Source organism: Charadrius vociferus, unplaced genomic scaffold (assembly GCF_000708025.1).
Source record: "Charadrius vociferus isolate BGI_N301 unplaced genomic scaffold, ASM70802v2 scaffold92, whole genome shotgun sequence".
NCBI lineage: Eukaryota > Metazoa > Chordata > Aves > Charadriiformes > Charadriidae > Charadrius > Charadrius vociferus.
Window position 1 is genome coordinate 65,483 of NW_009647874.1, and position 26,963 is coordinate 92,445.

The 26,963-nt window shown below is 37.6% G+C and overlaps 1 protein-coding gene across 1 annotated transcript in view; it reads left to right on the top strand.

Annotated features, from left to right (window-relative positions):
- The first annotated feature begins 2,197 nt into the window (after positions 1 to 2,197).
- The window catches only part of SEPT10 (septin 10), a 28,647-nt gene continuing 3,881 nt past the window's right edge, over positions 2,198 to 26,963 (top strand). The window contains exons 1-8 of the mRNA XM_009883105.1: positions 2,198 to 2,209; positions 7,889 to 8,006; positions 8,733 to 8,928; positions 10,414 to 10,600; positions 15,131 to 15,292; positions 16,887 to 16,983; positions 17,518 to 17,686; positions 25,801 to 25,933. Coding sequence (XP_009881407.1) covers positions 2,198 to 2,209; positions 7,889 to 8,006; positions 8,733 to 8,928; positions 10,414 to 10,600; positions 15,131 to 15,292; positions 16,887 to 16,983; positions 17,518 to 17,686; positions 25,801 to 25,933 — 1,074 coding nt within the window. The remainder of the gene's footprint in view (positions 2,210 to 7,888; positions 8,007 to 8,732; positions 8,929 to 10,413; positions 10,601 to 15,130; positions 15,293 to 16,886; positions 16,984 to 17,517; positions 17,687 to 25,800; positions 25,934 to 26,963) is intronic.

Here is a 26,963-nt window from a genome sequence, read left to right on the forward strand (position 1 = left end):
GCCCTCAGCGCGGGGCTCGGGCTAGCGGGCGAAGTAAAACCCGCTTGGTTCCCGGAGTTGCCAGGCTTTTGAAAAACTTGTCGTTAAAGGATTTCGTTTTCAGCCGTCGCCCCTTCTTAGCGCTCCCGTAGCGTATTCCAAGTAACAAGTTGCAGCGCTGAATCTTGGCTATTGAAGAAACGCTTCCCCGAACCGCTCATGGCAGAGCTGTCAGCTCTACGCTTTGGAGACGGGGAATCCATCCACACGTTGGTGCTGGAAAATTAGCTCCGTTTTTGAGTGTGGAATAAATCGATTCGTTTACGACTTGAGTTTTCTGCCGTTTTTTACATCTTGGCCATTCAAAGCGCAGGCGTGTTCTGGAAATAACATGGAGTGGGAGGAATTTGGGGGGAAATATCTTCCACCCTGGCCGTGTAGTTTGCTACTTCTGCATTTTCTGGCAGCGGGAAGGCAGATGAAGTACCTGTCTCCGGTGGTTCTTGGCTCATTGCTGCCGCTGTGCTGTCACGCCTCAGTTGTGCCGGTAGAGCTGTGAGCGAAGCTGCCCTGTGAACTAAAAAAAACCCTGGAAAATAACTGTCACTCTTTTGAAATTTCCTTTCCTTGGAGTGATTTTCATCTGGGGCAGTGTCTTGCTCTGCTTCTTGATGGCACACCAGAGGGAGCGGGAGCGGCGTGGGAGTAGGGGCGTGAGAAGGATGAGGGGCCGCTTTGAGTTCGGGTGCTGAAGGAATTATTTGTTGGACCATTTGTTGGAGCCATCACAGGGCCCGACCACGTCCCAGCCAACCTCAGACTGGGAGTGAAAGGGCTTCATTCATGTTTCCCTGCGTGCTCACAACTTGACTGTTGAGCATAGCTTGCTTTCTGTCGGGGCTCCAGCCCAGAGAGGTCCATTTCACACATTCTGTAGGGCCCATATGAATCCTTTGCAGTTGCAGTATAACGTAGTGCAGTGCATTAACTTTATATAAGCTTTGTCTCTTCATACATGATGTGTGTATCTAGCGAGGTGGAGAGTCAGTGCTTGACAGGCTGGCTCTCGCAGGAGACCGAAAAAATGTGGAAAGAAAAAAACCTAAGAGCCAAAGCACGAGAAACAATATAAAATGATTTTGGTGGTTAATGTTTTTGTGAAGAGTGTGGAAAAATGCAGTAAATCAGCAAAAGTGAGTGAGAGCAGGACTGAGGGTCCACTAAGTGGATAGAATTGGTAAGGGAAGAGAGAGAAGCGTGTACATGGAAAGCTTTACAGAGAATACTGTAAAAACAGAGGTATAACATAGTTCTGTAATGGAGGAGGGTAGTTTTGGTTTAGGTTCATAAATATAAATGATGTAAATGTAATGATGTAAAATATATTTATATCGACATCAATTAATATTTCCTAGTTTAACACATGCTGTGTAATTGTTGAAGTGTTTCTTACTGCATTGTGGGAAAGATTTTGTTTTCAGTTGTTTTGCAAAAGAAATGTAAAATCACTCTCAGAATGCAGTCTTCTGTAACTGTTTACAATCAGACTGCACAAGTCTGACATACAAGTATTTAGTACTCCTGACTTTTGAAAACTTGACTTCTGGGAAAGTTCTGGCAGCTATTGCCCCTGTACAACAGTGTACAGTGCTTGTCATTGATCAATTAAAAAGGAGGGGAAAAAAAATCCTTGTTGCAGTCAAAGAGGCCCTCTGATAGCAGGCACCGTTGTTGCATCCAAAACCAGCATTGCTTTCTCATTCGGACAAGGAGCAGCAACAACAAGGGGCTGATGTGGTCAAGGGTGAAGACAACTGACTGACTGCTCTTCAGGAAACACAGTGCTAAATCTGCAACAAGCACAGCTGAGCCAGCACAACCAAAGAGGTGCAGATTTTCCGAAAGTGACTGCAGTTATGATACCAGTACTGATACCAGCGTGAGTATTTTTCTGTGTCAAGGTCATCTCAGAGGCCTACACCAGATTTCCGTTTCTTTGTTCTTCCTTCCTTGAAAACACATAGGTCAAAAGAGGCCTTTCTACAAAACCGAACACTTTCTCCTTCTGCATAGCAGCAGCTGCTGATCTGAACCAGCGCTGTCATGATCATCCTTTGTCTGACACATGGAGCGCTAGCTGTGAGGAACTCATTTCTTTTCTATTGTCAAGTCTTGATTCCCCACCTGCTGCCTCTTGCCACATCTATCTATAGACAATATGGAGGAACAGGTACTGCATGTGCTAGATTTTCAAGTTACTTAAATGCCTGTTGGTGAAGAAAAACCTTAGTGGCATTTACAAATGAATACGTTGCTGTCTGTGAAAACACGTCATCACAACTTGGAAAACTAGCAAAGTGTCTCTGCTTGTTTGTTTGTTCCTAAATACCTCAAAATACAGTCCAGAAGTTGTCTTCAGTAGCAGTCTGCATATCATGCCTCCTGTTCTCTTTTGACAAGGCTGTCACTTTTTCCTCTGTCCATCCTGGGTGATATCAGGGCATTCAAGAAGATCCTGCCCTGCCTCAAGTTTCTTCAGACAGCACAAAGGTCCCCCTATTTTTTTTTCCTAAAGTTTCCTTCCAAGGTCTCTCCATATATACGTGTATGAATGAAATCTTGTGACGACCTATGGTTTAAGGCAACTTCAGCTGTTTTCTGTGTTGAAGTGAGCTAGAAAAGGAAAATAGTTGGTGCACTAGAATGCCATGTAAGAAGTCATTTGCAAGAGCCGAGAGAAGAATTCTGAGCTGCTGCTGTTTGGACCAATCCCTAAAAGTTGTCTACTGTTTCTGTCATACTCAATAAATTACTTGACAACCATGAGTGGAATTTCTCAAATGAGTTTTCACCGAGTCTCCTTTTGGCCAATACTTTTTTTTCTACACACCTTTTTGGGGGGACTGTTTTGTTCCAATCTTGACTCCTGTGTGCTGCTTTCTGTTTTGTAGAAATGCATTAATTCCATGTAATTTTATTGTATTTCCTTTCTTAACTCTGCATCTTCATGGACTTGTCTTTGTATTATTTTCTACCTCATTCTCCTGTATTTTTTGTTCTCTTCTGTCTTATTTTGCCAAGGTTTCCTTTCTGTTCCCTGTTCTCATCCAATCTGTTCTCTGTCTCCCTCTCTCTCTCACGCGTGTATCGACATAGAGCGATGTCAGTGGTATGCATGCCTACACCATGCATCTACATTTTAGATTTTAACTACCCAAAAATTGAAAGTATTTTCCTACTTGGTTTCAAAATTGTTTAGTTTTTTACTTCCTTCATGTGTTATGAGACAATAGCAACACTGATGTTTACTGGATTAAATGTAACTTTGGCTATTAGGAAAGCAATTGACTGAAGAGAGTAATGCAATTTTGTATTGGAAGATTAAAGCAGATTTTCTGGTTTAATGAATGTTCACACCTGTTCATGGTAATGGAAAGCTCCGGGCTCTGAAAGAGTCACATTTGGAGTGTTCATGGGCACGTTAACGTGGTGTCATCTGCCCTCGTGGCTGATGCCCAGGCATCCTTCCCAGGGTCTCTATGCAGCCCGTGTAGCTGCCTGGGCCTGGCAGGACCCTCGCCTCTTGCCTAAGCACACGAACATTGATTACATTTTTTTCTTCAAGCTTTGGAGAGCAAATTTCAGTCATCTCTACAAGCAGAGTGGCAAGCTAGTTATTTGCCTGGACTACAAATCTGGTTCTGCAGGGGACTTAGGCAGAGGGATGTGTATTGTCTGCAACCCAGCTTTTGCTGTGGAATGGCCCAGTATTGTGCGGTTTTAGTCTGAAATATGTGGCAAATTTAAAAAATAATTAACTTTTTTTTTCTTTCAGAAACAAACTAAAAAAAAATGAAATGTTACTTTTGTCTTGGGCAATGATTTTTCTTTGCGAGCTGTTTTTAATGGGTAAGACGAATTTATATAAACCAATAATACTTAATTAATTGAATTTGCAGAAACAGAGATGCAGTTCCATGAAAGCTGTGCTACCAGCCCTTTAAAAAGGGATGGGGGAGAGAAGGAGTGAGATGTGATTTGGACCATCTCAAGCTATCTAAATGGCATGCTGTTTTGATGAGAGTATGAATTCTGAGAACATGGTGAGAAACAGGAAGTATTTGCAGGAGTATTACAGCTCTGGTAGCATTCAGATTACACGTTTTGAGTTATTCACTGAATAAAATTGGATGAGATGTCTTCAAGCATAATTTAGCTGCTCCATCTAACAGATACTAATTTGGAAAGACTGGCTAATTTGGTGACTTAATTGCTTTCCGCATGATTTATATTTCTTAATTCTTGAGTTGTCACAATTTTTCTAAACTGGTGATACAGTAGTAACTTGGTTTTCAACAGGATGATCTATTATTTCTTTGAGAAGTAGTAAGAATGCAGGCATCACATGGTCAGTTTTGGGGATTAAACTTCCCTGCATATTAGTTAGACCATACCAGAGTGAAGCTGTATGAGGTGCTGGCATTGAGGGAGAGACACATGATGCCCTTGGAAAATTCCAGAAGGAAAAATGTAAGCTATTGCTTTTCTACTAAGAGAATGCTCCAAGTGATGTCGGGTGAAACAAAGTGATTCTTCTGTAAGAAAGGTGGAGGGAGGCGAGTCTCCAAATGAGAACAGTACCTCTTGGTCCTGTAATGTTTTTTGCGTGGAGAACAGAAGTATAAACATGCAAGAATATAGGCTTCTAAATCAGCGTGACTGAGACTGTTTCAAGTTGAGCTGCACAATATTTCTTGAAAGTTTTGTAGTCTAAATTAAGAGCTTTTATTGCAGCATTTTTGGTGAAGCTGATTCCTGAAGACTCTGTTGAGTCTTGAGACAACTAACTGTCTGAGCAGTTTAGTAGCAGTGAAAATCCCTAAAAAAGTAGATACATTGTAAAAATAGAAATAGATTCTGCATCTTTCTGCCTCTAGCATTTAAAATTTTGCTATTAATGTAGTGCTTGTTTGCTTTTTTTGGCATGTGCGTGTAATCAGTAATCTCATTGTATGTACTGTGATCAAGTCAACTCTGGCCATTTTCTTGGAAGAACTTACATGAGCTATGTTTCTGTACTATTTATCTGCAAAAAAAAATGTTTTTTGAGACCGTGAATTATCCCTTTCTGATCATCCTTGCCAATTTTCTAATTAAAACAAGAACTTTAGGGCAAGACATTAAAACATGTTCTCATGAATAGTATAAATAATATTATTTCTGCTTGAAATTCTTGTTCTCCCCTATCCTGTGGTTATGTATGTTCATTGTCAGGTCACGCTCAGCTGGTAAACGTATGAGGTTTTGGGGGGTGGTGGTTAGTGGTTTTGGTTTACTGTGTCATTACCTCTGACAGAAAGAATTAGAAAGAGTGATGTTGTGGTTCTGGTGCTAAATTACACGTGGGGTGAATGAGATTCATGTTCTTGCTTTCTTAGTCTTTTCCTTTATTATGTCCACTAATAACTTTGTATCATCTCTGCATGCACAAAGTGAAGATGATATGTCTCTTCCTCCCCCAGGATAGCACTGAAGAAAGCTGTGCATAAAACACAATTTCTCTATTGGGGACGTTCTTCTAAGTACCAGGTTCTGTAATCTATTTTTACAATTTACCAGGACTTTTGTGTCTCGTGTCAGTTTTTTGTCTAGTGTCTGAAATGACATAGAACTTGCCATGTACTGTTATATTTATTATTTATATTTCCAGAAAAATGGCTTTAATTTTCACTCATAACTGTGTAGAGTCACTAAATTAACTTTTATGAAGAAAGAGGAAATAATCTGTCTTAAAATAGCAGCAAATTTGAGATGTCTCAGAGTATCTTGGCAATTGCAAAAATACTTATTGCAGAAATTGTTACTGTCTTTCCTGACTGCAGTACTTATCCATAAGAAGCACTTCTGAAGAAACTTACAAATACGGAGTAATTAACCATCTGGGACATCTGATATGAATTTCTAAGTAAGGATACAGCCAGATGTCTGTTGAGTACAAGTGTAGCCATAGCTTTCTAAGCAAAGCACAGAGAAGGCACCTTGTTTTCCACATTTATTTTTTCTCTTTGCCCTCTGTTTCATACAGAAATTTGGCCAAAGTTTCAGTCATAAGCAGCCAATATAACAGTGGAAAAACTAATTATTGTTGATTTTTGTTTCCAGAAAAGAGTAAACTTTTCTACGATTCTATGAAATTCTTGAGTTTAATTGCTAGATTGTAATTAATCTCTCCCTTCCTTTTGAAAATGAAGTTAATGGAGTTAATGGCTGAGGACTGCAGTCATCTGTTTCTGCACTTAGCTCTGTACAGCAGATACAGCTGCAATACCATTTTCCTCAGCTAAACGCTTTTTAATCCTGACATAGTCTCCTGTGAATGACGTGGTAGTTACTCTAATGACCTCTGGAAACGGTCAGTAATATTGTGGGTATCGGTGGTTTGTCCACTGAAATCCAAGCCGACTGGTTTTTTTTCTTGGAGAGTCACGAATGGCTATGCAGGGATTTTGAGGGTAGCCCAGCAAGTTTTGGGTTTAGGCTGGTGACATGAAGATGAAAGGCCTCCCTTCTATGGTTATGTTGAGCCTCTTGCGCTGGCTTTAGGTGTGGAGGCTTAATGGGTTGTTTTAGAGGAACGGTCTTCCATTGGTGGCGATAGAGATTTGAAACTATAGTTGTTAGGTGTGCTGCCACTCTGTCTCAGATACACCTGTCTTTAAGTGGACAGGATACTGACAGTTTTCAGTGTTTGTCAGCCCTTTTTAATAGTAATTTCCATATGGTAGAATACCTTGAGAAATTTTTTTTTCAAACATGCTTTGAATTAACATTTATTTTTTTATAGCCCTGAGCTGTCATCATATCTTCTCTTTAAATTGTTCACTTTGCTTGCACGTTTTTCCTCATTATATTAGTTTAAAATGGAGTTGTCCGATTATAATAGTCTGAAATGAGAATTAGTGCAGTCTGTAGTCTCACACAAGAAGTACTGTGCAATACAAGAAGAGGATGAGTATTTGCTGCCAGGAATGTCCATATCCTTTTAGCTACAAGAATTCTGAAACTTGCTATGCATACCTATTATAAAAGGTGACACTTTTATGAGCTTTTAAGTGTTAAATAAAAATTTTCCTACTGTTGGCTATATACTTGTTCCCAGGAACCAGTAATGGCATGTGGATTGGAAACGTAAGAGAAAGAATAGTATGGACCTGTCACTGTTTACCCTTTTTGTATGGAATGTTTGTTTAAAAGTACAGTTCATTTGTATGAACCAAGATAATTCCTTTTAATCTTATACATGTTTTAGTATGCTCATTGCCTTGATGTCATGATGCTAGATTGCTAGCTGACATTTAAAAGGGAATGTGCACCTCTAGACATTTCCAGTAAGATATATAATATTATCTCTAGAGTTCTGGTGGGTAGATAATGTATTATTTTACATAAATAACAATTTACATTCCAGCTACTCAGAACGAGTTCTGATTGATAACATACACCTTCCTGTGATTATGGTCTCTGCTTTGAATTCTGCCATTTAAATAGTTTTTAAATATTTTTTCTTCATTTCTAAGAGCAAACCAATTAATATCTATTTTCTGTCTACAGTTTTCAGATCACTTTTTCTGTTGGACTTGTCTACTTTATTTTGTTCATGTGGGTTTTTTTGCAAAACATGGACTTCACTTTGAGCCTGCAAATAGTCCTGCAAAGTATATGTGAACATTTTTTTAAAATCTTGGAATAAAGTTGATTTGACAGATCTTTTTTTCAGACTTTTGTTTTTCATGGTTCCATGTAAATCATAAGGAATGAGTTCTAGCGTATTAGTACAGTTCCTTTGTTGCCATTGTTACTTGCTTTGCAACTCACCTCACTAACTTATTTTGAAATTATTTTTCTGTAGCAAAATGATGGCTATCGAACCTTATCCTTGTCCGGGCATGTTGGTTTTGGCAGTTTACCTGATCAACTGGTTAAAAAGTCTATCAAGCAGGGCTTCTGCTTCAACATTCTTTGCATTGGTGAGTAGTTTCTGGTTGGCTTAAGGCTTTAGAAGTATACCTGTCCTTAGGAAGTGACTGAAATTTAAATCCAGTTGCAATGGTAAACTCTTTCTTTAATGCTAGGCATGAACTATAATTCCACCCTTTCCCCCAGCTTTGCTTGTTTGTATCCATCCTTTGTTTTTATATTTAGCATTTTCCTAAACAATATGAAGACCAAAAATGTTGAAAATGGATGCCAAGCATTTGTTGATATATTGGCAGCTTCTTGGATTCTTTTGAGTAAACTTGGCTACACTCTCTATTTTTACTGTAATAAAGAGGTCAGAAAATCCTAAAATTCCAAGGTGGTGTTACTGAAGTAGTTCTATACTTATCAAAGGTTAGCTCAGGTATTTTACCCTTATTCATAAAAACCCTGTGTTGAACCCCATGGTTTCACAGCTAGTTACTCAGCTGTTTTAAATCTGTAAGAAATTAGTTAACGCTTTTAAAGAAACTGAAGTGTCAAGAGACTGTTCTGCTTATTACTCATTAGCAGGTTACTCTCTCTTATCTGTAGGATGAAAAAAAATAACTAAAAGATACTTAGTGCTTATTATGAAAAAGGAATGCAGGCAACCATTTTGCTCCGCAAAATCAGTTGACAAGTTTTGTTGAGTTGCTGTGATAACACTTTCTGTGCTTAGTAGGTATTTATTTGATGTGCAAAATATCTTCCCCAACCCTTCTGTTTAACTTTAGGGGAAACTGGAAGTGGGAAATCAACCCTGATAAACAGTTTATTTAACACCAATTTTGATGACCCTGTGTCATCGCATTTTCTGCCAAGTGTACATCTTAGAGCCCAGACTTACGAACTCCAAGAAAATAATGTTCTTTTGAAGCTGACCATTGTAAATACAGTGGGATTTGGTGACCAGATAAACAAAGAAGATAGGTAAGTGCCCCCTTGTGCTATGGTACGCAGAAGTTTTGGTCTTCAATTGCAAGGTGATTTTTCTTTGGGCTTTGTAGTATTTGTCTTGCATATATTCCAAATATTTGATTAACTGTTTACTCTGTGTACCAAAGTAAACAAGTTTTTCTTCTCATCTAGGAAATGATTTGAGAAATCAGATGAACTCTGACCCTTTCTTTATGAGATAATCTTTTATAGATGTATGCAAATAAAATGTGCAGTAGTCACTAGAGTTTCTTTTGGGGCGGAGGAAAGCAGGGAGAAGGTCAATGGGAGACTTTTTAAACAACCAAACAGGTTATAAGGTACTGTAGATTATATAGATTAGATGTATAGGGTTTTTAACGATTTGATTGGAACATATTGAAGACCTTCAACTGGAAGGAACATCATGTGGATTACTGAAGGCCTTTGTTTTTTAGGTTAGACAGCTTAATCAGAAGCTGTAGAGGTACCACGCTAGTGTCTTTTTGAGTCTCTGCTTTTGTGAATTGAAGATTTAAAAATACAGAACTGACTCTCGGCAGATTTTGTTTCTTTCATCTTAATTGTAAAGTATTTAGCAATCCTTTGTGCTATATGAATGCCTAAATAGTGGTAATTATAAATAAAGGTTAGAGAGTCACATTAAGATTATCATGAGAGCTATGGCTTATGATATGACTGGAAAATAGCTACTGCTATTGACTTGGATGAGTGAGGTGCAAGTAGATATTAGTATAGATAGAGGTTTTGATGTGTGGTATAGGAGCTGCTTTTAGTCCTTTTAATTTTGTGTTTAACAAATACTTCTGAATTTTGATAGCATTTGATCTGGTTTATAAACTGTAGCAGTAGAAATGTAAGGGTACACTGCTTGTACAGGTAGCAACACTTTCTTTTAGAAAGCAGATTATAATCTGGTTTAAGTAGGATAAAGTATACTTAAACTGTACTTTTTGCAAATGAGATTTACTTTCTTCTCTTACATTCCTGCTTTTCAATTTTTGTCTATTGTTTAAGAGCTCTCTCATGTACAGTACTTCATCTTCAGAAGATAAAGGAGGTCCTATTTCTTGGTACTGGTAATTGCATGTTCGTTCTTTTCGTGTATTGTATCTAAGAGTTTCTTGTATCTTCCTTGTATCTAAGAGTTCTGCAGTTACACAGCTTGATTGCAGAAATTCATAAAACATCACTTGGGAAGATCAGTTATAATCATAACTAACTTTATGTAGATTTTTTTCACTAATAGTAGCTAGGAAATGTTTTATCTGTATTAGGTACACAATTCTTTTTTGAGTAGCCTTTCAGAAATTAAGATTACTCTGTACATGTAATTTTTTGCTGTACTGGGTAGATACTTGAGCAGCCTTTTGACATGTAAAGCAAAAATCCACAAAACAATACAAGAGGAATTCCTTTCTTAGTCTGGCTGTGTTTAGGAGTAGCTAATCTCTGGTTGTTGAATTTTATTTCTTACAGTTATCGGCCAATAGTGGATTATATAGATGCACAATTTGAAGCCTATCTCCAGGAAGAACTGAAAATTAAACGTTCTTTATTTAGCTACCATGATACTCGCATCCATGTCTGCCTCTATTTCATTTCACCTACAGGCCATTCCCTAAAAACCCTAGATTTGTTAACCATGAAAAACCTAGACAGCAAGGTAAGACTTTGAAACAGAGTTCTAAGAATTTGTCTTATTTTCTGAAGCATCTCGCAGGTTTTAGATCCTCTACCACCTTTGAGTTCTATACCTGTGTGTTTGGCTTGGGGGATATCTTTTGGTACTGGTATACCTTAAGTTCAGAATAAATTAGTTCCACAAGTAGTTTGCAGTTCATCACCTGTTTATTTACAAATCAAAAGGAGAGAGAGACACGTTAAATAAAGCAGCACAACGAGGTTTAAAAAAAAGTAGGATCACACCAACTTGACTTCTAACAAACTGTTAACATCTTAGTGTGGTTGGTTAGGGTACCCTCCATGAGTGCTGTAATATTTCTGACTAAGCTTGTTTCTAGTTCACTGTTGAGTTTTGGAACTGCTGGAAAGTTGGCATATATAAAGCGTTGCAGCACTGTGAAGATCTTTGTTACAGATAACTGAAGAGGCAAGTGCCATGAACAGAACACCTTGCCAGCGTGGGTTTTTCTAAGATAGGCTGCATTAGTGTTTTAAACTTCATGTCTTGATTTGCTTTGAAAGCTTTAAAATTGCAATTTCTAATGTGATTACTGGCACTTTCTAAATTCTTAACTTTCTTCCTGTTATGGGGCTGTGTGAAGCTAAATGTTTAACCCATTTTAAGAAATCTTTCATCATTTGGGTTTAATTTGTTGAAATTTTGAGAAATTTGAAAACTTCAATGGATTTGCTATTCCCTTTTGTGCTTTACTAGAGCCTCTCCTGCTAAATTTTCTTTCTGCATTTTCTTGTTCATGAGCTGTTTCTTCAAGACAACAAGGATAAATTCAGCTGTCTATTCCACATTTGTGATTGATGAGCACATTTGGTATTTTTGTAGTTTTGTTTGTGGATGTATTTTGCATTTTGCACTTTCTCAATAGCACAGAGCAAGCGGCGGGGAGATACGGTGGGACAGAGGTAGGGGAGAGCAGGGTCACTTCTTTCTTCTATGGTGTTGGTTTATGCCGAATTAAAATTTTTGTGAAACTACTCTGTAATATGCACTGATAGCTAAAGAGCCTTGATAGTAGAAAATGGGACAGTTTCATGGAGCATATTGTTCTCCTCTGAGTTTTGAAGTTGGAGATTGTGTTAAACCAAAAAAATACTTGGTTTCTAGGTTGTGCGCTCTCTTTACTGAACTACCTTTAAAACAGTGTTGCTTCCAAAAGAAAAGGAAATAGATCCATGCGTCCTCGCATCCTCAGAAAATATTATTCCATCAGGATAAGACAAAAGTAATTGTGCTTTGGGAGATTTTAGCTTCTAGCTACCTACTGTATTTTTGGTTCTACTTTGGCTCAGAGAGAACATGAACGGTGTGTAACTTTGTTGTTTTCTCTCTTTGCAAGGGATTCTACTTTCTGATATTGCTGCAGAAATATATGTATACACAAAGATCCTGTAGTTTGGTTTCCACCTCATTGTGGAACCTGTTTGTGATGCTTTTAGTACTGCATTCTCTTAGTGGCAATTCAGACTTGGGACTTCCCAGGATGTGGAAGTCCCTGGGTGTGTTTGCTGAGTACGGGATTCCGTAAAGAGAAGGTGGTACAGCAACATGCATACATTAAGTGTATAAATCTATGTCAAAAGTTGTCTTCAGTTTCTTCCTAAATCCACCACAGTGTACACAATTACGCTTTTATTTTGGTCTGCTTGGTACAAAACAAGATGAGATTACACAGCTCAGAGGTAAAGAGGGTTCTTGGAATAGGATAGGGTCATCCTATACTTTATAATCCCAGGAGAAAAACACAGAGGTATCTGTGGGCAATTAATTTTTCTCTATTGCTTGTAAATTGGATGACTAGCTAAGAATTTGCTCTCTAGCTTATAGACTTTGGAAAGTCCTGTAGTTTTGCTTAGGACTGAATCACTACAGGCCAGCGAGTTTTCGTTCACAGATTAAGGGAATCTTCTTCTGTGTGCTTTCTTGCTGGGAACTAGTGATTATTCAACTAACAAATCTGCATTTTTACATCTTGCAGAATTACATAGAGATGACTGTTAAGTCAGAAAATGACATGAGTGTACCGTGTGGGGTTTGAGGTTTTTGTTGGGTTTTTTTCCTTCAAAAAGAATGTTTGGAAATTTTTCATAGAGATCCACTTAAATCAGCCGTCAAGATATCAACCAATAATAATTTCAAGTATGTGTATTTTTGTTTCCTTCTCTGTAGCATAAAGGGGCAACAGATGTTTTGACATTCATCTAAGGTGTTACATGACAATCTTAATTTAGAGTAATAGCGTGTTTTCTGATTGCAGGGGAGGAAGCAACACTTTGCATTTCAGGCAGAAGGATGATCAGAGGGCTGAATTTGGTGCTAGCAAACAGAGAAGTAAAGTGCATGGATAAAGTTTATCCTGGTGATTTTATATGGTTATTCTGCATTGCTATTGAATGAAGCAATCTCAGCTGCTTCTTCCCATTATGCATGCTTAAGTGTTTTGGGCAGCCAGTTCCCTGGATGAGGGAACTGATTTAAGTTGAAAGCTAAAGATTTATGCTTGGTTAGGGAACTGATGAAACTGAAAAGTAATCTGTCTCCTTTGCAGCTGCACAGATTTTAGTTCTACCTGGCAGTGAGCAACTGCAGGCAAGGGGAAGGGCAGGACTGTTGGTTTTATTGCAAGTGTAGACTTTTTATGTGGGGTTAAAGTGATTCTGTATTAATGGCCTATGGCTTTGTAGCAACATTTAGTTTTGTAGTTGTTGAGAGTTGTAGCTGAGGAAGAGGCTGGAAGGGAGTCAGTTGGTTTCCAAGTGAGTAGTAGGCATAGGAGGGAGCAGTGGGACTTGGGGCACATCTATATGTGGTCCAAATCAATACAATTTAAGTCTCTTGTTAGTAGAAGTATGTGCTGTCAATTAATGTTATTCTTGGATGAAAGTACTGAGATACTAGTTTTCAAGTAAGCCTTGATGCTGCAAGCAGAAATTTTGTTTAACAGCCAAAGCAAAGATAACTTTTTTTGTTGTTCTTGTTGCTTATCTGAAGCCAGAGTAGTATTGGGTTTTAATTTTAATGCACTGGTTGTGATTTAACATCAATGTTGATAGCTGTAATCACAGTTTCTGGTGATTCTGCTTTTCTTTTGTTACTGGTCTTCTCAGTACTTTTTCTCTGCTATTCATTATCTAAGAAATTCGTTCCTAATTAATAGGTGCTTAAAAACTTTCATGTTGAAAAGACAGAGTAAAGGTTAATTTAATTTTGAGGACTCTGTGTTCCATCTCTGCGTTCCATCTATTTTTAAAGCTATAGGATAGAAAAACTAAATTCATGTCTCTCAGCTAATTTGATTGAAGCTGTGAATTACTCCTAGCTGTAATAGAATGTTTATATAATACTAGTTTAACTCAGTTATTAAAAAAATATTCTAGCATTTTATTTGATTTTAACTATTTTACCCTGTATGTGCTTAGCTTGCATATCCTACACAAATTAAAGACCATCATCAGGTAATCTTAGAAGTCATACTTTGGAGGTGGTATGCTTTTTTTTTTTATTTGGACATATTGCTGAAGACAGAAAACTTATTTCAAAAGCATCCATTTTGAATCTGTTCTTGACAGTCCCTGTTTAGGCATTTCCATTCAGACAGAGTATGCAGAAGAATAAAAAGAATGTGTGTGTGATTTATTTTTTTTCTCCTTCCTTTTTGCATCTATGATCAAGGAACTCTGTAAAACTCTTGTCTTCTGACATCTGGAAGAATAATTTTTATTCTTTTTCCAAAATATTTGGACATAGGCATTAATTATTTGTATCTAGTTCTGAAAAATGGGTATTTTGGGAGCGGTGGTAGTATTGTAAAGAAAGATTTGGCATCTACTACCTTCCTAAGTTACTGCCATAACTGTTTTAGGAAATAGGGGAGTTTACCTTAGTAGAACTGAATTTTGAATTCTAAAATAATTGGTGTAAAGACTGGTAAGCAAGATTCTTCAGTCTTTGTCGTTCCTCTGCTCACAGCACATACTTGAGAAGCTCTTTGCTGCAGTGCTGAGGTGAACAAGATGTTGTAGCTGAAGGGAACCCAAGGAAGAGGCTCAGGAGTAGGCAGGGTTTGGTAGCCAGCTTCCTTTCCTCTATGTATTTAAACTGTCAACTTTCATTTAAGGCCTGAGCAATGTTCCCTGGTGCTATAAAGTAAAATAACCTATTTTTTTAGCAGAGATATAAATACTTAATGTCATTTAGTTAATAAGTAGGTGTTGCTGTTCTTTTGAGTACTCCACTGTGTGAAACCTCCTTCCTTGTTCTTTTCTCAGAATCAATTAATTTTAAGGGAGTGTATTAAATAATCTGTTGTTACATTCACTGGCATCATTTAACAAAGTATTTTTCATGGTTTGTGAAGCTTTGATATCAATTGATGGAAAAGTTTTGACTGTGGGGGAAGTTTTAAAGAGCTTATCACCAAAAAATTTAATTTATAAAAGATCTCACCTAAAAATTGAAGTCTTACACATTTCATATAATTTGTATCTTCAATAGGTGAACATTATACCAATTATAGGCAAAGCAGACAGCATTTCTAAAACTGAACTACAGAAATTCAAGAACAAAATCATGAGTGAACTAGTTAGTAGTGGCGTCCAGATATACCAGTTTCCAACTGATGATGAAACCATTTCTAAAATTAATACCATCATGAATGTAAGTAAATGACAACAACATTGATATTTCAGTACTAAAGCATTAGTCTCTAGTGCCAATTCATGCCTGTTCTTTCACCATCATCTTGAGGCTTGTAGGTTTGTACATAACAAGTTTGTCGATTTATTTTTCTCTCTACTTAAAAAGCTTGTATATTTTGGGTTTTTTTTTCCCCACTTGCAAATCTTCCTATCCTTCTGCTGTTGATACCGCTTGTTTTAGGAGCCTTTTTCTCTTCTGGCCCGGCAACAGAAAAGAGGCTCTCACTCAAAAATACTTTTCCTAATTTCTGGATAATTAACATATAATTACTAACATAGATGGACAGATTGGCTTTGCTCTTTTCCTCAGCAAATACTACCTTACGTCTGTTACGGAAGGTACTCGAGTGCCTCGTTTCTTCAGTTTCCTCTGGTCTTCATGATAGCAAGTCTTCCATCTGCTTTTTCCTTTTATTTAGTAGTTTCATTTGAAATTAGGACAAATTTTCTCTGGGGATTAAAAAGTCAGATATAATTCTGCTTTTTTTACTATTGTCCTTTCAGATCCTCCCAGGAGTATCTGCCAGCTTCACCTAGGCTTGTGAGGCTAGAAATCTTTGCTTTGAGCAGTCTGTCTGTATTTGCTGTTCATGTGCATATGTTTGTAGATGCACATGAACATATGTTTGCATGTACTGGGATTTTAAAGTAGGGAGGAGGAGCCCGTATGCCGGTGTATATGGCTCTGCAGTCCCAACCTCTGTCACTTGTGCCAGGGAGTGAGGATGTGCAGGCTGTCATTCAGTAACAGGTCCTTTTGCCATGGGGAAGGGTGGTGGTCTGTTACTTATCCCCTTTCATGCTCTGCTAGTGATTTGTTTTCCAGTTAATTATTTTTTTATTATTATTTTTTATTTGGTCAGTTGTTGTGAGTCAGCACACAGACAGTCAGTACCCAGCTTGTATTTCTCGCCATTTGGCCGAGCCCACAGCAGTAATCATACCTCGGGTTCAAACTTGTGATTGTCTCATGACCGTTACTGGGGATATGAACTCTGGCTGAATGCAAATCAGAGGGATGTGTTCTAGAGCACCTTTCTATTTACTGTTGCTATTCTTCCTAGTGCAGCTCAGGATGTACTTGGCTGCCTTTGCCATTGGGGCAAACCTGCTGAATCAGGTCCAACCTGTTGTCCACCAGGAACCCCGCGTCTTTTTCTGCAAAGTGCTTTTCCAGACAGTTGGCCCCCTCCAGCATGTGCTGGAGCATGGGATTTCTCCTCCTGACGTGCAGGACTTGGCATTGCTTTCATTTGAACCTCATGAGATTCCTGTTGGCCCATTTCTCCAGCCTGTCCAGGTTCCTTTGAGTTGGCAGCACACCCATCTGGTCTATCACCTGCTCCTCCTGGTTTTGTTACTGTAGCTTGACTTTTGTATCAGTAGTTTGACTAGCTATTGATCTCTTCAAATTGGTTTTTGGTTTGAAGCTGCCTATTGACTTTTCCTGAAATGGTGTGTTTTCCCCCCTAATTTGTTTCTGAAGGGTTTGCTTTTCAGTTCTAACATAAGAATGCTGAGAGGTAAGACTGTATTGGTGTGACTGTTAACAGGGGCATTTGCCATTTGCTGTAGTGGGAAGTACGGAAGAGGTGAAAATTGGAAACAAAATGGTGAGGGCTCGTCAGTACCCTTGGGGCATTGTACAAGGTAAGTGAATTCTCAAAGGTATTTTTACGAGATTTCTGTTGTTGTTGTTGAAGTATAAAATTCACCAATACTAAAAGGGGCTGGTATTATCCACTGATGCCATATTGATTGTATTTTGGATCAACAGTTTAAGCAGAGTCTCAGTTAATACCTGAGCTGTGCACTAACTGCTCGTTTCATCAGCACTGACGCATCCCTGTAATCAAACTATGAGATGGTGTATGTAATATTTGGGTAGGTTAGTATAGTGGTAGTGCCTGTAGCACTGCCAAATTTTATGATTATCAGTAAAGAAGAAGGAAAAACAGTGAGAAATTTATCGTTGTTCAACTCGAACAGGAAATCAGGATGTTTTGGAACATGTTCACCAGTACTTACAGTTAGTGCTTCAATGTGTATATTAGAAATTATAAGGAAGTATAAGAGGTATAATAAATGAGATACCTTTTCCTGGAAGTATAATTAATAAACAAAATAATTGACAATTTTGCTACTTGTGCATGATAATAAAATCTTCCTCTTTTAACTGATTAGTGGAAAATGAGAACCACTGTGACTTCGTAAAGCTTCGCGAGATGCTCATTTGCACAAATATGGAAGACTTAAGAGAGCAGACTCATGCACGACATTATGAGTTGTACAGACGCTGCAGACTGGAAGAGATGGGCTTCAGAGACGTTGGCCCTGAGAACAAACCGGTCAGGTAAAGGACTTCTTGTGCAGCGCTTGCTTTCAGCATCCATTCATTTCACATTTGACTGTATCAACCCAATACAGAGCAGGGTTCATACATAGAATAGATTTTCTAAGAGGGAAAGAATTCAGTTCTTTTAAAATCAGAGTAAGTATGTAGCTGTTCATTCAGTTGTCTTCATGGAAAAGTATATGGGATTATATATATTGCATTGCTTTTAAAGGCGTACAAGCTAGCTGTATTTCTGAAATCTTTCTCTTTTAGAATAAACCTGGGTGTTTTAATTTTTGTCGTAGAGAATGTCAGCTTTCTTCAGGTACATGCACTTTATGCCTTTTAAATTATTATCTGTTAGCACGCTGTTTTAGCTTCCATCTTAATAATGTCTGACTGTGAACAATGGTTTGGTTGGACTCAAAGTTCAGAAGGAACTGAAGCAAAAACTTTTACGAAATCATTGATCTGCCGTAATAACAAATGTCTAGCCTTTTCAGGTCAAGAAATCTCTTGCTAGATTGTAGGAAGTTAATAGAGGATTCCAAAGGAAAATTAGGTAGAGGGTTAGAGACACTGGTTGTTTCATGTAGTAAAGCTGCTTTCTGCAGGAGGTATTTACAATTTCTATATCCAGTTTGTGTAGTCATTTATTTCCAATTCTGTCGCCTCCCTCTCCCTCTTCCAACTTCCTTTGGTCATTTTATGCATGGGACTGTATTTTGTAAGTGGTTAGAATCCTGATAGGGAAGAACTGTCGCTTCAGGAGTTGTTCAGGCCTTCACAGTTTAGCAAAGTGCTATTATTGCATAGTCATGGTGGGAAATACCAACTTAAACCAGACGTGAAAATAAAATACAACTTTGCATTAGAAACAGTTTCTAGTGCTTTGAACCAACTGGTTTGTTTACTTCTTGTTTTACTTAGTGATCAGACTGTCTTTACCCATACTGTTCTGGTAAAAATAAATGACTTTTAAATGGCTTCTCTCCAAATTGTGGTTTTTAGTGGCTTAAATTCTTTGCTTTCACCTGTACTTTGCATAGGAGTTCTAAGACAGTTGGAGTTGCTGTAACTTGTAGAGTGTTGATGGAGCAGCATTTTTTTCCCTTTGACTAGGTCTAATTTATATATTGTTCAAACAATAATAGTTAAATAGGATTAACCTGGCCAAGGAAGATGCTGGATGTGGGCACTTCTTTCTGAAGTCTTAACGTCAAGGCACATTTAAAGATTAGTTCATTTGGATGATCCTGAGCTGATGATGAATCACAGTGGTCTCTTGACATTTCTCTTGACTTAACAAGAAAGGAATAAATCCTTTTCATAAACAGAGAATCAAAGGTGAAGGAGGTTTAAAACCAACTGCATCTGACCACAGACTTTTTATTTGGTTTAGTTGTAAATTTAAGAACATACACTAACAGCCGATATCTTGTTATCTTTGTCTAGGGAAAGCTTTTTTTAGAGATTTGCTCATGGCAATATTTACTGTGGTACCTTTGGCTTTCCTGAACTTGAATTTCACAATGTACAGCCATTTCAAGATAAGAGTTAAATTATAAAAATGATCACCCATAGAACTCTCTTCTTCCACAAACACGAGAATTGTGTTGGTAAACCTCCTAAACCGTTTGCATTTCACTAACAATATAAACTGGCAGGTTTGTATCGGAATGTAATAGTATTTTACGCTTCAGAAGTTGGTTAGAAATGGATTGCTTTGTGGAGATACAGAAAAGCTAAGTTCCCTTTGGTGTGTTGTTTTTATGTACGGCCCACTAAATGTCAGTTTATTGAGAGCTTTGTGACAAGACAGTATGCTTAATAATAAGTTTTGGTAAATTGCATCTATTGAAAATGTTATTGTTTCAGAAGGATGAGAATAGGTATTCCATAAGAATCTAGAAAAATTAACTTTTTCCCAGATTCAGTGAGACAGGAAAAGTGGGACTGGATCTAGGATATGTGGTTTTCTCTTAGATATATGGCATAGTGAATAACACTGAGATCTGAAAGAGAAGAAATTTGGTCTCTTGGGAGAGACATTTTATGATACCATAAAAAGGGAAGAGAATTTAGAGGATCTGTATGTAGTGTAATTAGCAGACTAATGTAGCCTTACCCATAAGGTGTTTTATGAAGCTACTGAGGAAACGATAAAAAGTGTCATCCTCAGCAGTGTTACAGGAAACATCTCTTTCCATAGAGGAAGTTCAGTGCTTCCCATTTGCTGACTTGTAAATTTAAATATCTTTCAGAATAGGAACTATGCTGTTCTTCTAGGCAAAAATGTGTTGTTAAATTGTCATTCTCTTTGTCCTTCAAGATGTTTGCAATATATACACATGAATTATGAGAGCTATAGTTTTAAAGTATAGTTAATATTACATAGCAGTATATGATTGATGATTAAAATTTCATGCTGCTTGTGTAAATAATAATCAGAATGCATGTTGAGAAGTCTCATTTTGTGCCTGTGATGTAGCTGTCTACATAATAAATTTGGTAATTTGAATTGGGTTGCTTTATGTAAAATTAGAAATTTTCTGCTAGACTTGGGGTTTGTAGCATTTGAACATTGACACTTGAGTAGCTAACATACCCTGCCTTTTGGCATGTCGTGAAAAAGCTGCCTGTGAAGTACCTGTACCACTTTTGGGGATTTAAAAGTACAACAGTAGTTTATTCATCCAAAATTGTGTGCCACTGCAAAGCAAAACCAGTAATTCTTGGATTTTCGGCTACCTTGTGAGATAGGTTGTGGGCAGACATCTGTAAAGGCTTTTGCTCTTACATGTGGAAAAACATGCTGGTGAGCTTTATTTTTTTATGGGAGACATGAAAAGAGATGGTTTCAGCACACAACTAAAAAATATTTTTACATCTTTATTACTAGGTGTGAGGAGGGAAAATAAAGGTAGTAGTAATCTGAAGTGACTGTCTTGTGTAAACTTTTAAAAATACCTATTCCCTAATCACGTATTTTTTTTGTGAATTTCTATCATAATAACTTTTTATTTTGTTTATTTGCAATTGCATTCTAAGAATTAACTTTTTCATTACCCAGATTTCCAGGGAAGGTGAAGTTTACATGATCAGTCCGTTAGTCTCTGCCTAAAAACTTATGAGCCATCTCTCCATTTTCAAACTTTAGTAAAAGGGATGGACGCTTCCAGGGGCTTACACGGTTAGTGTTTTACTGCAGGAAAAGCAGAAGACCTCTGCTCCAACCAGTTGTTGGCCAGCCAATGTGCATTTGTTGTCAGTAAATCATTACCTCTGAAAGAAGTACTATCTTTTGAAACTCTTGGGAGCTTGGTAGTACTGAAGTAGGATGCGAAGGTCATGGGTGACTGGGAGGTAGCTAAGGCTACCGCAAGTGAAAATTCACATGAGTACTCATGATAAGTAAAGAATATTTAGGAAGTACATAGGACACTAATTGTATAGTTAAAAAGATGTAAGGATGTAGGAGGACTTTGGGTGTTACAATCATTGAGAGAATAGAACATAAAATCATCCATAGGAATTTGGGCTATCAATTCTGCTGCTTTCAGGACACCTGGTATAATACTGGCATTTTTTCAAACCATTATTTATTTAAATTGGATAACAATAGTTAGCATAACTTAAATTAATGGGTAATTTGGAACTTAATCACTTACACTCATTCATAGACCTCTCAAAAACAACACACAAAACTTTTTTATGAAAAGAAGAGTTTAGTCTTATAGTGGGGTATCATTTCAAAAGGTCATGAGAATTACAGTCACTTACGTATTGTATCAGATTAAAATATAACATGTGGTAAACCACTTTAAAATGAAGAATCCACCATATGGTGCTTCAGGGAATAAATGGAATACTGTCTGAGGCTAAAATTAGTTATATAGATATAATTTGGTTTTGAAGCCATGAAAAGCAGCCAATCAGGAACGGGCTTGGAAAGCCTGTTATGGCAAAATTTATGTAATGAAGTCAATGGATAGCAGAGTATTCGGAGGGATAGTTTATGCATTTTATGCAATATCTGTTGGATGTGAAATCCAGGAAGTGCTTCTATTATAATTTTTTAATACTTGAAATAGGGATTTGCATTTCTTTGTTGTTGAAAAGTAAAGATAGCCCTTTTTTTGTGTGTGGATGGTCTAGTCCTGCCTTTTTGATGGTCCAATTATGTCCACGAGGAACGTGAATTCCTAGTTTCAGGTCAATCTCAGCAAGAGATAATTGCTGCGATGTCCCAAATGGAAAAACTGGGGACAGTTGAAAAAACATATCTAGACATGAAGAGTGCTTCCAGCCAAGCAAACTTCTAAATAATATACACACCTAATAATCCTAGATGTTTGCAAGGGAGGAGAGGATTACTACTGTTTTGAAGTTGGACATTTTGTAAGTCCATTTTCCAGACTAAGCTATGTTGTTGCTTAAGGGGACATTCTTGTTTTGAAACAAGAAAACTAATAGGCAAGGGTCTGTTGAAAAAAGCAGAAGATTGATATTCAGGCTGTATGCTTGCATATTTAGATTCTGTGATGTTAATAATTCTCGTTTTTTTCTGTGCTTATAATTACAATTTGTTCTTCATTATAATTGCAGTTAAACATAATTGTAACATAAACATCTCAGTTTCTCAATATGTGAGCAGTCATATATTTCATGCTTTATTCCTCCCTGAAACTGGGATATTCAGGCCTTGCAGTTCTTGAACAAAAACACATTTATTTTTCAGTCTATTTTGCGGACAATGGCAGAAAACCAGGAAGGATTCAGTCATGTGAATAAGTTTGCATGTAGAGGAAGGTTGATATGACTCTAGTTGTGCTTTCTAAGAAAGGAAACCTAATATGAAGGGCTATTAGACGTCTTCCTTAAGAAGTCACTTGGGAATGGAGTTCATATGGCCAACTGCAGACCTTTGCATTTGAGCTATATATATCGTAACCTCTTTATGGTAAGACTGAACCGCATCCAAAATACCTGTTTTTCATGCCTTCGCTGGGAAAATGGTAATTATTTAGATTACCACATCCTTAGTGTTGCTTGATATCAGCTTAGGTAGTTCACTGAGTCAAGGGACCATGCTAAAAATACCTGCTACTAGTTAACTTTTAAATTTTTTAGGTTTTCTGATATACCTTAATTGATAGTCAAATGTTTTGCAAAAAGTTACCAGTGTAATTTTAAAATTTGTAAGCTTTTAAAAATTTAAATGATCAAACTAAAATATTTTGTACATATCTGTTGTTCAAAGCACACAAATGTGTTCCACTGAGAGCTAAACTCACTTCAATCAGAATCTTTATTCATGAACATAACATGTTTGATTTGCATCTTTATATTTAGGCTTCCATGTTCTAAGTCTTATGCAGATAGAAAAACTCTATGTCACAGCTATGCTTCAGTAGAAAGGTAGGTGATAGTGCTGTTACGAGGTATGTAACGGATTAGGTGTAGACTTTCTTCACAATCTTTTCCCTTCCTCCAAAACCTCAAAAAGAACACGTTATTTTAATAACTGTCTTCCACGTCTTAATTTTGCAAGTGGTTTTAAACAGAGTATAAAATTCTAGAAGTCCAACCCAGAAGAGTGAGAGAACCTGTGAATTTGATTTTCATAATGTGCTATATGAGAAGCAGTGAAACCAGTCTTCAGGTAAACTGAAAAGTGTTTTACTGTGAGCGATAGATGCAGTAATGTTGAAAGGATTGGCTTAAGATCTGGTGAACTATTTTCCCCTCCTCCCCAGACCTCCTAAAACAGAAGACTGTTTGGACCATTATGTTGCTGATATGCCAAAAACAGAAGAGGAAAGTTTGTTTTAATTTTGTCTTTGTGATTTCCAGAACAATTCAGTCCAGAAGGAGGGGGAATTTAAAAAATACACTTTTATTTCTCCTCTTCCTTATACATGTGATATGATTGCTTAGTAAATCTAGTGTCTTCAAAGTTAATATTTTACTAATTTCAAACTAGCTTAGATTGAGTGTAAAGATGTCCACATAATGAAATGAAGGTGCAATTGCAGCATGTTAGCTTAGTCTAGCACTTGTTCTAGCAGCTTTATTGCACCCAAAGGCAGCATGTGAGCTAGCAGAACTGACACAGGGCCCAGAAGTGTGTATAGTGAGATTGCTAGCACTTGAAAAACCTGTACTGTAGCTTTATTCTTATTCCATATGCTGTCTAAACTTAAAGGTAGTGTGAGTTAATACAGCTGTGTGAAAACCGTACCGTCCTTTCACGTGGTAAATACAATTTCAGAGTAACCTAAGTTACTTCCCAGCTGATAAAAAAAAACCAAACAAAACAAAACAAAAAAACCCCAAAAGGTGGTTGTTTTGAATTTGTTTTGTTGCAATGTATTGCTCAAATTAAGTTAGGACAGGACGAGTTCTCCAACCTTACAAACATTAGGTCTGCATGTGCAATTTCAAGACGATTCTTCTCTCTCCCTTTTGAATACAAATACGAAACTTTTGGATTGGGAAACTGCCCAGTTGTTGTAAATTTAAATATAGAAGAGAACTGTTTAAGCTTACTGTTGCTCTAAATAATTAAGTTTTTAGATGTCCTTTTCTTTAAGTATTTCCATTTCTAAACTGTTTTAATAGAAACAGTAAAAGATGAGACTTAAAAACTGGTACGAATGTGTGTAAGTGTATTAAAAATATAAATAAAATTTAAATATTTGCTATACATATATATTTATTTTACATCAGAGTAGAAGGCATGAGATACCTGGCAAAGGACAGTAACTCTCAGGTAGCTGAGAAGGGCTGACTAGTCAGTGCTCAGGAAGTGGTAGAAGAGATCAATCATGTAAGAGAATAACCCCAGCATAAAGACCTAGAATATTGTAAGCCCTATGTCCTACAAGATATTGGAGAGATCCTTTTGTTTTTATAATAACCATTAGCACAGCTCTGATCCACCAATTCTGCCTCTCTGAACTCTTGTGACTTGTGAGAAGTTTGTGGTAAATGTTTTGTTGGAAGAATTTGTGTCATTAAGCAGGTGTGCTTTTCAAAGGTAGCATGCTCTTTGACGTATGAGATACATATATGTACAAGCTCCTTTTCTTTTTCCCTGAAAAGCAGAACTTTTCCTGCCAGCACTGTGGTGATACCAGTGGTAGTATAGACCCTGAAAATGTCAAACCTCTAGTAGCATATGAATAAATTACCAGCATCTTTTAATTTGCTTTGGTATGCTTTGATATGAAAGAAGGTTCTCAATTTCAGCTACTTGTTTGGAGGAAAAAAAAAAAAAGTCTTGTGTACTAAAATGTAACTTTGTTTAAAAAAAAAAAAAAGAAGCATAGATTTAAAAGTAAAGAAATGTTTTAATTACTTACTGTATTGTTCTGTTGCCAGATATTTGCTCAATGATCTGAACTAATTTACACCTCCTATATAATTTCAAATATAAGTGCGGTATGTATGCAGTCTATTAGCTTCTGGGAAAGAGGATTCAGGAAAAAACAAGCAGTCTTGAGGTTTTGGCTGATGCATGTTGGAAAGTAACCCTATCTTTTGGATGCTGAACTACTGAGGAAATTGTATTTATTCTATATTACTGTAACTCTGCCGTATTTAAATTTTGTCATAAGAGAGTGCTATATATATTTTGAAGGTCCTGTTATTTTCCTTCCTTTTCGTATAGGAATAATCAGTTTGTTAGTTGTGTTAATGCTCCAGATGCATTGTTTTTGTCATGTCCTATTCTAAGGCTGAGGTTTCACAATGCATAAATTTTGGAGGATTTCTCTGGCAATTGTGGTGTTTTATTAATAAGTAACTTAAAGAAAAAGGTTATGCCTGTTGGAGGCAGAAAGTTATAACTCAAGTCTTTTAGAACATGAGATTCCTAAAGTGTTATATTTACTCTGAAATGTAAATTGCCCAGGAGCTGTTAGCATAAATAATTTTACTCAGGGTTGTTTACTTCAATAAAAATTTAGAAAGGTAAGATGGTTGCTTCTGTTTAGGTTTGTTTATGAATTTTTATGTGGGGAGCTGTAGAAATGAATATTAATTATTTAAATAATGTTCCAGATTGTTGGTTTTATACATTGAATAAAGCAGCGTGCTGGAGACTTGCTTACATTTTTGGACTTCAGTCTACAGGAAGCCTATGAGGCAAAGAGGCACGAGTTCTACCTTGAACTGCAAAGAAAAGAGGAGGAGATGAGACAACAGTTTGTGCAGAGAGTGAAGGAGAAGGAAGCTATATTGAAAGAAGCAGAGCAACAGGTAAGCATGCCTTGAGTTTGCTGAGATTTGGAACGGTTAAGTTCTTAGCAAAATCACAACTAGTTGATATTTATAATTTTTCAGTATTTTGAGAGCAGTAATGCTTGAAATCAAAAGCGGATTGATTACACAGATTGATTGGATTAGCAGATTAATTAGACACAAGCAAATGAGGACAAGTCCTATGAGGAGGGATTGTTTAGCCTGGATAAAAGGAGGCTGAGGGGAGACCTTGTCGCTCTCTACAACTACCTGAAACAAGGTTGTAGCCAGGTGGGTTCAGTCTCTGTTCCCAAGTAACAAGTGATAGGATGAGAGAAATGGGCTCAAGTTGCGCCAGGGGAGGTTTAGATTGGATATTAGGAAAAAGTTCTTCACCAGAAGGGTTGGCAAGCTTTGGAACAGGCTGCCCAGGGAAGTGGTTGAGTCATCAGCCTTGGAGGTGTTTAAAAGATCACAGAATCATAGAATGGTTTAGGCTGGAAAGGACCTTGAAGATCATCGAGTTCCAACCCCTCTGCCATAGACAGGGACACCTCCCACTGGACCAGGTTGCCCGAGGCCACGTCCAGCCTGGCCTTAAACACCTCCAGGGATGGGGCCTCAACAACTTCTGTGGGCAACCTGTTCCAGTGCCTCACCACCCTCAAAGTGAAAAAATTCTTCCTAATGTTTAATCTAAACCTGCCCTCTTCCAGTTTAAAGCCATTCCCCCTCATCCTGTCACTTTATGCCCTAGTAAAAAGTCCTTCCCCAGCTCTCCTGTAGGCCCCCTTTAGGTACTAGAAGGCGGCAGTAAGATCTGCCCGGAGCCTTCTCTTTTCCAGGCTGAACAGCCCCAACTCTCCCAGCCTCTCCTTATAGGAGAGGTGCTCCAGCCCTCGGATCATCCTCGTGGCTCTCCTCTGGACGCGCTCCAACAGGTCCATGTCTTTCTTATGTTGGGGACTCCAGAGCTGGATGCAGGACTCCAGGTGGGGTCTCACAAGAGTGGAGCAGAGGGGCAGAATCACCTCCTTTGACCTGCTGG